Source organism: Haematobia irritans, chromosome 3, assembly GCF_050003625.1.
Source record: "Haematobia irritans isolate KBUSLIRL chromosome 3, ASM5000362v1, whole genome shotgun sequence".
NCBI lineage: Eukaryota > Metazoa > Arthropoda > Insecta > Diptera > Muscidae > Haematobia > Haematobia irritans.
The window spans coordinates 1118771-1133365 of NC_134399.1; the positions used below are offsets into that span (position 1 = coordinate 1118771).

The 14595-nt window shown below is 34.2% G+C and overlaps 1 protein-coding gene and 1 long non-coding RNA gene across 6 annotated transcripts in view; one reads left to right on the forward strand and one right to left on the reverse strand.

The window, feature by feature from the left end:
* eag (potassium voltage-gated channel protein ether a go-go) overlaps positions 1-14595 on the forward strand; it is a 204109-nt gene that overhangs the window by 76978 nt on the left and 112536 nt on the right. For all 5 annotated transcript variants that reach the window (XM_075299102.1, XM_075299104.1, XM_075299105.1 and 2 more), the window contains one exon: positions 1527-2346. In XM_075299102.1, the coding sequence (XP_075155217.1) occupies positions 2268-2346 (79 nt within the window). In that variant the 5' untranslated portion in view covers positions 1527-2267. The remainder of the gene's footprint in view (positions 1-1526; positions 2347-14595) is intronic.
* Positions 6124-14595, reverse strand: part of LOC142228622 (uncharacterized) — a 288986-nt gene continuing 280514 nt past the window's right edge. The window contains exon 6 of the long non-coding RNA XR_012720223.1: positions 6124-6325. This is a non-coding gene — a long non-coding RNA (uncharacterized LOC142228622). The remainder of the gene's footprint in view (positions 6326-14595) is intronic.

A 14595-nucleotide genomic window follows, 5' to 3' on the forward strand; every position in this document is an offset into this window, starting at 1 on the left:
ATTGAAAGAAAAATGATTTTTTTGTCGACATCTCGGCTTTTCATTTTGGAAGCCGATTTATATACATGAAGTCGATTTATCTCCTTTTTTATATGGAAACCACACTCTAACTCAATTTGCATTATAACATGCCTTTTCTCCAAATTTGAATAAATATAACATAAATATATATGACATACATATTTTTGAGACAAAAATGTTCCATATTCACCGTCCAAAAATTACAGTTTGCCCTTGAAATATGTTTGCGGTGATCCTGTTTCTTTTCTGAATGCGGGGTTTTATCGGAATTTTGTTAGGGTTTGGCAACTAAAGCTATTCTTCATTGAAAAAATTTACTTGTGTGAACAACAAAAGCACTGAAGAATAGTCTGGAGGTGGTTTTGGGATGATCAGTATAGTGCCAATATTTTTGGAGGATCATTTTCAAACTTGAACTTTCCTTCGGTACAAATTGTCAATAACCGGGTTTGTAGCAATTTTTAAATTTTCATATAATTTATTGATTTCTATACGCTCTCGATATAAAAAATTTATTTGTATCTACAAATTTACTGCAGTATAATTATCAGAATAATCTTTTTTTTAATATATTTATTTTTTTATTTATAAGTTTATTTATTTATTTATAAGTTTTTCCTATATGGTGCGATTCGAATGCTCAAAATGAACAGGTTTTTCCTAGATTGGTTCATGAGTATCTATCTATAAAATGATTCTGCTATATTTTCGCAGGTTATGACCTTTGGAATGAGTTCAAGTCGTGCCCTAAAGTGTAAATTTACTTCACCAATGACAAACTCATACTAAAGTGATCAGTTCCTTAGGTTTTGACTAGAACTGGGTCTGGTCCATACACGCCAGGTACTATTCCTTTACCGGTTCTGGGGTTCATCCATTTCCCCTAGGGTTATTACAACCTTACCCCATGCGATACATGTCCAAAAGTCCTAATTTGAACAACATTTAAATGGGCAGATGAGGCTCTAAGGGACAAATGCTTAAGGTAACATATTTATTTTGAGGCCTCTCTTTACATACAATTGTTTAATACTCTCTTCTCTCTGTTTTGGGAGCCACCGTGGTGCAATGGTTAGCATACCCGCCTTGCATACACAAGGTCGTGGGTTCGATTCCTGCTTCGACCGAACACCAAACAGTTTTTCAGCGGTGGATTATCCCACCTCAGTAATGCTGGTGACATTTCTGAGGGTTTCAAAACTTCTCTAAGTGGTTTAACTGCAATGTGGAACGCCGTTCGGACTCGGCTATAAAAAGGAGGTCCCTTGTCATTGAGCTTAACATGGAATCGGGCAGCACTCAGTGATAAGAGAGAAGTTCACCAATGTGGTATCACAATGGACTGAATAGTCTAAGTGAGCCTGATACATCGGGCTGCCACCTAACCTAACCTAATCTCTCTGTTTAATACTTTCTGCTATAGAATATTTTAAATTATCAAAAATTTTATTTAGTTATTTTCCTATTTAATCTAATGAAATGTTTTTTATTTCTTTTACTTTCAGCTACCACAAAATGATGAAATGTATTGGCAATTCTGCTTTTTAAAACGCCTTAAAAATATACTGTAAATATTTTATGATAAACAAAGCTTCGATGATACAAAAAAACAGGGGAGCTATAATTTATGTTTATATGTTAAACAACAACAATAATTGTAATACATCCCAGAAAAAAATTCAATTTAAACTCAAACACCAACAAAATGTATACTTATGACTTAATACCAACAAAAATAACAACAATAAAGACTGATAATAATGTTGATGCCAGATACAATGTTGCTACACAATCTCAAATTGCAATGTTGCTAAACATAGAAAAAGCTGTAGGCAAACATATTTTCCAAGCACCATTGCTAGTCCAATGTCATACTACAAAGGAAACGAAATGATTGCTGTTGACCTCTCTACAGAAGAATTCGAAGGAAAGCAAACAGACAAACATATACAAAAAAAATCATTACATATAGAAAGCATACAACAACAACATTTTGAAGAAGACACCTACATACTCAACAAAATAAAAACCTTAAAAGAATTATCTAAGTTAATTAATACCAACAAAAAAACATAAATAAATACATATATACAACATAGGACCCTCAATTGAAAGAAAATAGTAAAACTATTCGCCAAGGATAAGAACTTTCTATCAAAGGTTCATTGTAGAAAAAGAGAGAGAGAGACCCTCATATTTACCCAAACTCTACATTCCATTGAAGAGACCAGCAAAACAGCTACAAAATGCCGGGTGGTAGAAGAGGATTAGTGGCTCCACAGAACACATTCCTGGAGAATATTATACGACGTTCTAACTCACAACGTAAGTACATTTATTTTTGGTTACACCCAAAAAAAAAGTGAACTCTCTATTTCACTAAAGCCAATTTAACTTTATTTTAGTTCATGGAATTATTATGTTTGGAGAAAGTTTCCTTTATTCTAATAATTTTTTGTGTTCGTTAGTAAAATTAACAAAATCCGAGGAAAAAAATATACTCAAATGAAGCATAAAGATTAACTAAATTCATGTCTTCCACAAAATAGTTCAGAATTTCTTTAAATTTGTAAATTTTACCAAAAATGCGTCCATCATGAACTTCGTATGTCACTAAAGACATTCTTGCAATTGTGAACTCCAAGTTTTTCCTTCCAACTACAAAATTTTCTTTAACAAGTGAAAAAACTTAGTTATGGCTAATACATTTTCTTAAATTTGTCGAAAAATATTTTCTTATTTTTATGACATCGGCGTGATGCCAACGTTTGTAATACTGTTTAGTTAAAATTTTCTACAAATATTCAAAATTTTCTAAAATTAACCGAAAGTTTTCTTCCTGGTGGGTTCACTGTTTTTTCAGTGTAAAGAAAGAAATACCCCTAACAAAAAGAACTGACCTTAAAATGGAAATATGTTGAAATTGCATTTTTGTTGTTGCTATTTTGTTTTCCTTTCCTTTATATAAAATAATACATATATTATTTTTTTAATTTCCTGCATCTGTTGTTTTTGTGAGATGACCCCAAAAACAATGTTGCTATTAAGGTTCTCATGAAATATGTTTCCGGTGGCTTGACGTCACACCGAGTACTTTTCCCAGTGGTTGCAATTTTATTCGTTGCATTCCTTGAATTCAGTGCTCTTTTTATATGTGTGTATTTCTTTTTGTAAGTAAGGGTTACGTTGATGGGTGATTGGTTCATGGTGAACTTGTGATAGTGTTGCTCAATAATCGAATATATTTTTTATAAAAAAAAAGTTGTTAAAATAAAATAATGAATAAAATCGTAAGGGTGCATGTTAAGTGATTTTACAGTTTTTTTCTGTCTAGATTGCCGATTGATTGATTAAATGCCGAATATATTGGAGATATGACAGCCAGGACGGATCAACACAGGAGATTATAGTCAGTGGAGTCATATGTGACATTGTATAGGCTATGATGAGATAAATTTTTTTTTCTCCTACTGAGAAAAACAGGAAAACAGATGTTCGTATTTTGCAAATATTAAATTATAGATTTTTGGCATGACAAAATAGAGAACTAATTTATTTATCTAAGATTTAAATTTACTCTCAGTCAAAGAAGATTGTCTTTATTGAGTTTATGATCCTCTCTTCAGTTCATAATCCTCTCTCATGAGTTTAGCTCATCCATTCAGTAACGGGTATATATATATTACATTCTCTTATTCTAGCCTGAACTGTTGCTCCCATTTTGGGAAGGTTCTATTTTTGTTGTTGTTGTTGTTACTTCTGTGGTCTCTGCCCAAAGTATTTGTATGTGTTGTTGTGGCATAAATGATTGCTACTTGTGAAAGAACAATAAATATTATTCATAAACCTCATGTGTGGTTACCCACAAAAGCCCCATAGCCTAGCCACATAAAACTTTAACTGCAGCAGTGTTGATTTATCAACAATGTCAGTCTGAAAACAAAGTGTGAGGCAATCAGAGTAAGAGAGCTTGAAAGAGAGTGTACGAGATAGGTAGAGATAGAGAGACAACCCTTCACATCATCACCAATGACATGAGTTTTTTTTTTTGTATTATCCATTTACAATCCCTGTTGCACAATTTCTGTTAAAGTTGGAAAGGTATTTTTTTTGCGATGATGCATTGTCATTTATACAGAAACAACTCAAAATAAAACTGCACAGAGAACATAGCTATTATGTTTGTGTTTGTATGTAAACACATAGTTTGTGTGAGTTTGGTTATCTCTTTCTGTCAAACTTTTTGCTTTAATTCAACCTCAATATTCCATAAAAAAAGAATACCCACGGATACATTTAAATTCTTCATAAGCTCAAACCAAAAACTTTGAAATGTTGACAATTTAAGCTCTATTGGATTATACGAAAATATGAATAGGACTGTGCGTTTTTATTATTGAATGCAATATTTTTCTTATGTCTAGTATATAGTTTCATTCAGAACAAATTCGAATAAACTTAGCTGGTATTGCCAAGTTTTTAAATTGTTTAAACTCTTTATTAGCACCTATGATTTTTTTTTCGCAAACATTTAGGTTCTAATAAAAAATCCGTGAAATTTTTTTAATCCTATATTGAATTTCCTATTTCTTACATGGTAAACTAAAACGATCAAAGATTATTTTTCATTGAAGAAAGCCTTTTCATCCTAAGAATTCCATTTACTTAAACCCACAAGCCATTATTGTCAATATTAAATTTCCATTGGAATTTGGTCTAATATTAGACTGCATTGAGTATGGCGATACATTTTTATAACCCCATTTATTTTGACCAAAAACATTTTCCGCCCTTTTTCTCTTCACAAAATCGCACAAATCTTTTCACACACACACACACACCCACTCATACAAACAAAATGGTCATTTGGAAACATTCGAGATACCACGAATTAACCTACTATTGAGTGATTTTCAATGGTTTCCCTGCTGATAAGTAACAGAAATCGTCCTCTATTTCAGTTCAAGTAGGACGAACAATAGCGTCAAACCACCATCCAACCAACTCAAAGAAAACAATGAATGTTGGTTAGCACTGCATGATACTGCCACTAAATGAAAACATTTTTATGGGATATGCGAACATGTTTTTATGAAGAATCACCTCCTTGCAAAGAAACTAAGGCCCCTTATGTATACGGCGAGGGAAAAAAACCCAGGGAGTAGGATGAAAAGAGCAACAAATTCTAAAGAAATATAGGCACGAGAAGGTAGTCCTTAACGGTGGACAAAGAAACGTAAGCCAAACATGGTTTTTGAACAATGGCTATGGCAAAAAGAGGGCCAAAACCGAGGGAGACTGACAAACAGCAAGAGGTACCAGACATTTATAAAGATAAAAATGTAGATAAGTAAATTGTTTAACAAGAAATTGTTGAGATTTATCTTGGTCCTTCATAAATCACTAGAGAAAAAAAACACACACACACACACACAAAAGGTCTACTAGATGAAAGCGAGGAAAACTCTAAGAAATAAACAAAACAAAAAAGTATATGAACATAAATGAGAGATAGAGCAACAATTTGGAGATTTTTAAAATCCCAGTTTTAAAGAAAATTTTGCAATAGAAAGACGAAAAAAGTGAATTCCCTTTCGAATATTTGGAATGGAAGAACTTGGTAGTTTCTGCACTTTTCTATGTTCCGCGAAAAAAATATTAAGGTTGTGTATACCTGGGATTTGGTCCAGAGCCAAACTCTATTTTTTTTGTTTGATACCACAGACGTTAAACGTCTATCTTATAAATCATTGTTTTCTGATTTTTTTAAGATTCTTAAGGAAAATTTTGCAGACGAATTCCCTTATAAATATTTGGAATGAAATTACTTGGTGGTTTCTGCACTTTTCTATGTTCCACGATTAGTAGGAAACAAAAATATTATGGTTGGGAACACCTAGGATTTGGTCCAGAGGCAAACTTTATTTTTTTATACCACGGGCGTTAAATGTCCATCCTACCAATAATTGCTTCCTTATTCTAAGTTGTTTATAGATTTTTTAAGTCAAATTCATAAAAAAAAAATTCGCTAGAGGACGCTGAATTCCATTTCATATATTTGGAATTGACTAACTTGGTATTTACTTACCCATTTTCTCCTTTTTTTGTCCAAATCTTTCAGGCTTCGTTTGCTCAGCCTAGCTCATATAGTCTAATTGCCAATGTTCCTCGAGAAATTATACTAAATTTTTCTATGGGCAGTAGATGCAATATGACAATATGGAAAGTAATAACCGCTCAACTCACTTTGTCAGACATTCACAGGAGAACAAATCTTACCCAGAATTACCTAGGTTTTCACTTCCTGAAAAGAAAGAAATTGACAAATTATTCAAATTGACCGTTTCTGTTTTGAAAGAAGTCAATATGTTATTTGACTTTAAATTCAGAATTTCCATATAATCGTAACTAGTATACAGTCTTCAGTTTCTTTAGAACACATAAAAATTTACAGAGCTAGTTTCTTCCACTCTTAACAGTATTGCCAATATTATTTCTGTGTATTTCAAATCTTTTCGTAGTGGTTTGGCAGAAAAATATCGAAATGTAAAAATTCATCTCAACTGGCATTCCTATCACTCACCCTTTAGATTACCTATATATTTTTCAATTTTCTTTGTTTTGTTGAAATCCCAGGAAATATTCAACAAGCCACTATGTAGTTTACCAAATTCCTATTCTCTTTGATGATGATATGAAATCCCAAAATAATATTTTAATTCTTTTGGGAAAACAAGCATCAAAAACATTAAGGATTTCTTTGAATTTTATTATGCCTAAAAATATACTTTTCACTTGTATTGGATTGTTTTTGTACATACTAATTTATCATTAGCATTTTGTTTACTAAATGTCAACCCAATCTCGAAATAATTTGTTAACAAAAAAAAACTCAAACTCGTTTTTATTCTGTGTTTCCTAGAAATGTCAAGGAAATATGATGTTCTCTACATTTTTTATAGATTTTCTTAAATCATAACTCTAGGAGGTAGTGGACAAGAAACAATAAGCAATGAGCTGACGAATTTCTATAAATAATTTATGTTGCTGTGAATTCTTAAAATCAATTTTTCTAACAAGACAAATTTGTTGTATGAGGAAGAAGACAAAAATGGACAAATTTTCATCTTTTGAAAATTAATCAGTCAATCCTATTGCCATTATTGCCAAAGCATAACTGGTACAAATGGAAACTGGAAAAGTTGATGAAAAATGCAGAGTTATTTTCTTTTAAGTAACTCAGTCAATGCTCCCTCTAGGAGCGCAAATATAGTTTGGTTTCTACAAAAGTTTTTGACTCTTTATACTGTCCTCTGTGCTGTAAATATTAACTGTAAATATTAAAAAAATATATATTATAGATGATTTGATCCTCTAATGTCAAAAAATATCGAATTGATCTAATATTGAGATATACTTCAAAATATACACAATTTCTTTTATCAATAATCATACGCTCTATGGCCCTTTTTCTATTTAAATCAAGTATCCGCCACCTAGTCTTACAATTCATTGTAGTCATACAGTGGCAGAACTAACAAAAGAATAAATAGAACATTTTCTGGCAAATGAAATTAAATATGGATTTATAACATAAATATCTCGTCTACTTACTATTTTCATATATATAAAAAATTTTTCATCATACTGCACCTTCCCTAGTGAAACATATTTCCACGCACTTACTCCTTAGATGAGAACATTAAAAATACAATTAAATGATCATAAAATTTTAAGTACTTCTACAGCAAGTGAAAATTCAAGTACTCAACACCATATGAACTCAAGCCAAGAACATCCATTCTCCAATGAAAATACGAGGACAGGGTATGTGAACCTTGTGACGAAGCAAACGAAGAAGATTTCAAAAGCAACATTCCCAACAAATTTCAGATGCCCCAACACCTCCCCCAGAAATTCTTCAAGTCTTCAATGGTAATGTAAGGCAGAATGCATACCATCATCATCTTAGCGAATGCTCCTAGTCGAACCGAAAATGCTCTTGAATTTTTATACAAGTTTCAAGGCATAAGTTCTCCAAAAGAGAAGTGTTGTAAAACTTAAATATTTATTTTTATGGCAAACATTTTTTGCGCAAAATTCTCTTGGTTTTAATGTTCACACGAGGAGTATGGGTCAGTAGTTGTGAATGCTTTTATTCCACAAGTCTATCTTATTTGATTACAATGTCTGTCTGTGTAGTCTGGCATCTATAAGGAGGAGATCTACTGGTATGTTGTCGTGAAATGGTGACTTAATTTCAGAAATGTTTATGTGTTAAAAATTAAGTCAAATATGCAAATACTAGCAAGGGTTTAGGGTTTGGTATTGTATAGGATGAAAGAGCAAAGCAAAAACGGTATGATGAGGGGTAATATTCTAATTTCATATTCTAGTAAATTTCTATTAGAAAACAAGGGTAATTAAAGGAAATGTGAAACTCTAGATGTGGATTAATTTAATTTTTCCCATTTTCTGGATCATTATTCTAATCTTAAAATTTACAAAAATCCATAATTTCATATTTAATAGCTTTCAAATATTCGCTTTTTTATGAAAATGTATTCGTATTTTACTTTAGAACAGAAAATACTAAGATATTAAAGATTTTTCTAAATTGTCCACTAATTAATAACAATCATACGCTCTAGAGGACTATTTTCTATAATCCACGTTAAATTTAAATTTTAAGCTACAATTAAAACTTAAAAAATAAAAGTTATACACATTAGACTTCGAAATCCAAACTCCTCTTTCCTAACCCCATTCCCATGCAATCTATTTTTAATCTATTTTTTGCATCGATAAAAAGCTTTGACCCAAATTCTATTCGATTTCCTTCCTTTCTATTATTTTAAATAGTAGCGTTTCAAAAGGAAACCCATTTACCAGTAAATTTCATTTTGATGCACATCAAAAACCATAAACCGACATTAGGAAGGAAGTTAGAATCTATGGGCCATAGATGCCACCAGCGATACCCAGCATAGCAATCAAAACTCATCATACACAGCATAATGATCAGAGGCAGCAGCTTTATTGGTAGGTAGTCACCATGCCAGTCACTTTTGCCACTGTTGCACAAATCCTTTGGATTTTGAGTAGAAATGAGAAAATTTCTCTCTCAAAAAAAAAAAAGGAAAAAGTTTAATTCAATGGCTGTTAAGAAGGCAATCGGCCAGGTCTAGCAGCTTCCACGGGGATTTTGAATAAAACACACCAGCTTAACAAAAGGCTTGATTTATTACGGCAAAGTGTATTATATATATTAAAATTCTTTTTGGTATGGAAACCACTAGATGTATTTTGCAAATATTCGGACTATAAATCTATCTCCAGATCACGGCGCATTGGCCAACGTACAACTATGGACTGACACTGTAAAAATGGCGAATACCAAGGGACGCTACTTGACAATTACTTTGCAAAATTTCGATAAATAAAATAAGACATCAAATAAATATATTTAGACGATTAGTAACTAATTCTTATCTAAATATCCGATACAGTGTTGCCAGACGTAAAATAAAATAAAAACGTATTCAAATTAAGGCGATTTTGCATTTAGCGTTAACATTCCCCCCGGAGTATGGCAAGAAGTTTCTTCATTGTCAGACTTATTTCGACCAGCCACATCCAAAATTGCCAACTTCGTCACAGGCCTCTCCATTATGCCTCTCTTTGTCATGACCGTAGCGCTTCGGACCTGACCATCTTGTGCCAACCTCGTCTCAAGTACCCTACCGCGCAACCATACATTTCTAGGTAAAGAAGGATCAACAATGATTACTAAGTCCCCCTGACCTAAAGGTTTAGATTTTTCGTGCCATTTCGTTCTACACGTTAGCGACGGCAGATATTCAGCTAGCCATTTCTTCCAAAATATGTTGCCATATTGTTGAGAAATTAACCAATTTCGCTTCAATAAAACTCCGCTGTCGTCTAGTGTAGACATAGGTTTAAGCCCATTAGAACTTCCAGTGAGAAAATGATTCGGGGTTAAAGCTTCTTCTGTATCTTCATCTACCGGAACATACGTAAGCGGCCTCGAATTAATAACATTCTCCACTTCCATTAACATGCTTAAAAGAAGTTCATCTGTAGGATATCGGGATGGCATAATTTTGTATAAAACCACTTTTACCGAGCGGACTAACCGCTCCCAAGCGCCTCCCATGTGGGGTGAAGCAGGAGGATTGAAAATCCATTTAGTGTTGGCAGTTGTAAATGCTTTGATCAACTCGTTCTTGTCAACTTCCGAAATAGCCTCACGCAACTCCCTTTCAGCTCCTATGAAATTAGTGCCGTTATCGCTGTAAAATTCGCGAGGTGTTCCTCTCCGAGCCATAAAGTTTCGAATCGCCAAAATACAAGAACTTGTTGTCAAAGAGTGTGCCACTTCGATATGAACTGCCCTTATCGTAAGACACGTAAATAAACAGCCATAGCGTTTTTCTTTATGTCTGTTTACGGTTACCAGAATGGGTCCGAAAAAGTCTAGCCCTGTATACGAAAATGGGGCAGTGTAAGCTGCTACACGAGCATGGGGTAATCTTCCCATCTGAGGATTTTTAGGAATCACCTTTGATATTTTACATAATTGGCAACAACGTACAACAGATTTAACAGTAGCACGAAGTTTTGAAATAGAGTACTTCTGTCGTATTTCGTTTACGACAGTTTCATTATTCAAATGATGGTAGTGTTCATGGTAATGCATAATAATAAGTTTAGTAGTATAGCTGTTTCTCGGTAATATTATCGGGCGTTTTTGCTCTGTTGTAACATTAGCCAAGTCTATTCTACCTTCGACTCGCAATACGCCATTATCCAAATAGGGTGATTTTGCATATATCTCACTTGATTTTGAAACTGGACAACTTGAACCCAATGCCGAAATTTCCGTAGAGTAATATTCTGATTGAACCTGTTTATATATTTGAATCTCAGCCTTAGCTAAATCGTCATGAGATAATCCTTCATATCGATATGTAGTCTTGCGACATACTGCAATAAATTTATACACATATCCAACAGCCCTCAAGAGACGATTCCATTTGGAAAACCGCAATTCATCGTAGATAGCTTCCCGTTTAGATATGTGATGTATATGACGTATACGCTCTTCGTCTGTGTCGCTAGAAATATTTTTAACTACGGGCCACAGTTCTTCAGGTCTGTGAATAAATTCCGGGCCACTAAACCATCGGCTAGTACTCAAAAACGTGGGAATCTTCGCCCATTTCGTGGCATCATCGGCTACGTTGTCACTGCTGCAAACCCAATTCCAGTCGCTAGCTGATGTAATTTCCAAAATTTCTGTGATGCGGAATGCAACAAACTGGTTATACTTCCGATGATCAGAGTTAATCCAGCTGAGCACCGTCTGGGAATCGCTCCAAAAATATTTCTTCGAAATAACTATTTCATGATTATCACAAATAAATTTGGATAATCGTGCTCCTATCAACGCTGCCATAAGTTCTAGTCTAGGAACAGATGTAATTTTCATGGGCGCAACTCTGCTTTTAGCGGATATCAATGAGCAAATAATGTGTTCATTTTGTTTTAATCGAAAATAACATACAGCTGCGTACGCATCTTTGCTGGCATCCACGAAAGTGTGGAGTTGGAGCTCAACACCATCATAATTCTTTAAACATTTCAGATAACACCTTTCTATTTTAATGTTTTGTATACTAGGCAAAATTTGCAACCACTGGGCCCATTTTATCAATAATGGCGTAGGAATGGGTTCATCCCACCCAATTTTTGAACGCCAGACTTCTTGCATTAAAATCTTTACGTACATTGTTATATGTCCTATTAGACCAAGGGGGTCGTAGATGGACATGACCAGTCTAAGAACTTCACGCTTTGTTGGAACTCTTTGATTCATAAATAACTCGCTATTCATAAGCCATGGCGAAATTTTAAATGTGATTACGTCCTCGTACTGCTCCCAGAATACACCAAGAACCTTTTCTACTTTATTATCTTCGTCCTTGTCATTGATGCATTTAGCGCTATGGACAATATGATTCGAATACGTGTTTCTAACCAATTCGCTATTAGATACCCAGTTTCTAATATTGAAACCACCTTGACTATGCACATATGTAACGTCGTTTATTAATTGCAACGCTTCTTCATCCGTAGCCACAGAATCCAATAAATCATCTACGTAATGATTTTCTTTAATTGCTTTTACAGCTATTGGATATTTTTCCACAAACTTATCCGCATTGAAATTTTTTACAAACTGGGATATACTTGGAGCACATGAAGCTCCAAATATCATGACGTCCATCACATACACATCAGGCGATTTTTCTCGATTGCAGTCTCTCCAAAGGAAGCGTTGCACATTGCGATCCTCTGGCCTAATGTGTATTTGATGGAACATCTCTTCGATATCCCCGCACACAGCTACCTTTTTCTGCCGGAACTTAAAAAGAATAGATGGCAATGAAGCCAACATATCCGGGCCTTTTAATAGAAATGAATTTAGCGAATGTTCTCCTACTTTTGCGGCAGCATCCCACACTACACGCAACTTGCTGGGCTTATTTTTGTTAAAGACAGCAAAAATGGGAAGATACCAAATCCTAGAATCAACCTGTCGCCCATCTACCACATCTAATTTGCGAATGTATCCTTTAGATATATATTTAGAAATCGTATCTCGAAATATTTGAAGCAATTCAGAATTTTGCAACAATTTATTTTCCAGGCATTTTAGCCTTCTTAATGCCATATCAAAACTGTCTGGTAAATTAAAAGATTCAAATTTCCACAATAATGGGACCTCATAATGCCCATCCGCTTTATGTTTTATAAATTTATTTAACAAACTTAGCGCTCGATTTTCATCTTCAGATTTGAGCGGATCCAGTGTACAAATACCAATGCTCTCAAGTGTATAGAAACTTTTTACAAGCTCATCTAATTTGCTGTCTCTTGCAGTACAATCACAAATATGGAAATTGAAATGCTTACTTGTGTTCACGGATCCATCTGTTACGCCATATATAAGCCATCCAAGTTCTGTGCGTACAGCCACTGGTTCATTGGGATTTCCCTCTCGTGTCTTTTTAGAAATTCCCAAATTTAAATGATTGAGCCCAATAAGCAACTTTGGTTCAGCATCCACATAGCTTGGTACAGGTAGATTTCTTAGGTGTCGATAACGTTGGCTTAGAAATTTGTAATCCAACGACTGCCTGGGTAAATTCAATGAATCCACTGTACTGACATCCAAAGTAACACGGCTCTTGTTAGAACCTGCAATTTCGATGGTCAATTTCTTTGAATTATTTTCTTTTCTTTGCATACCTCCTGTCCACCGCAGACAAAGGGGACTCGCCATACCATTCAATTGTAATTCACTTGCCACTGATTTATCCAATAAACTAATGGACGAGCCTTCGTCAATAAAGGCAAATGTTTCAATGCTCTTATTGTTACCGTATATTTTAATAGGTATTATTTTAAATAAAATATTTGCCACAAAACTATTATGTGAGTTATTCATTGCTTCTTCGCTTACAATATTTACTTTGTTTTGATTATGGTTTGACGTTTCTTTATTCGTATTTTGTGTTGGTTGTTCTGAGTAACGATGTAAGGAAGAATGGTGATAATACTCGCAATTCTCTTCACCACATTTTTTCTTTCTTCTACATTCTCCTTTATGCAAACCCAAACAATATTTACATAATTTATGTGCTCTCACAACATTCCATTTTTCACCACGATTCAACGATTGGTATTTTGAGCAGTTACCTAAACTTCTACAATTGTTCTTGCTACATACAACACACTGGCGATCATCACTATGAGAGTAAACAAAAGCTCTCTTGCTTGTGGTGGGTTTGTCGTTGGCAGCGCTGCTGCTATTTTTTCCATTACTCTGCTTCACAGTGGTGGATTCCAGTGATAATGTGCTGGCAGTCATTCCAATGCTAAACAACCAACTGTCAAACTCTTCCAAATTTTGTTTTTTGTTTTGGGCAATTAGCTGTTGCTTGAGAGTCGCCCATTGCATTTGATACGACGGTGGGAGTTTGTGCAATAATTGCTGAAGTAAAAAAGAATTGTTCAGTTCATTTGGTAAGTTGCTTGCTTTAATGGTGGCAAGAAGACTACGAACATTGATAGCAAATGAGGTAAGTGTTTGCAAATTATTCTCCTCTACTTTTGGAGACGAATTTATTCTATTTCTTATTGCATTTAATATTTTTTCAGGTTGACCATACAACATTCTTAGCACGTCTATGACACCGGGTACATTGGAAGGATGAATTAGCAAATGTTGGACACTATGTAGTGCATCACCTTTCAATGATTTTTGCAATCGAATCAAATTCTCAGCATCAGAAAAGCAGCAAGTTGCTGTGGACCATTCGAAGGTAGAAATAAACAAAGGCCAGTCTTCGGGATGACCAGAAAATATCGGCAATTCCTTTGGAATCGATTGTCGCGCATTTACGCTGCTTTGTTGTAAATAATAAGTGTTGTTATAAGGCTCTAGTGATGTATTGTAAAAATGATTTGATGGTACGTGCATTGTTG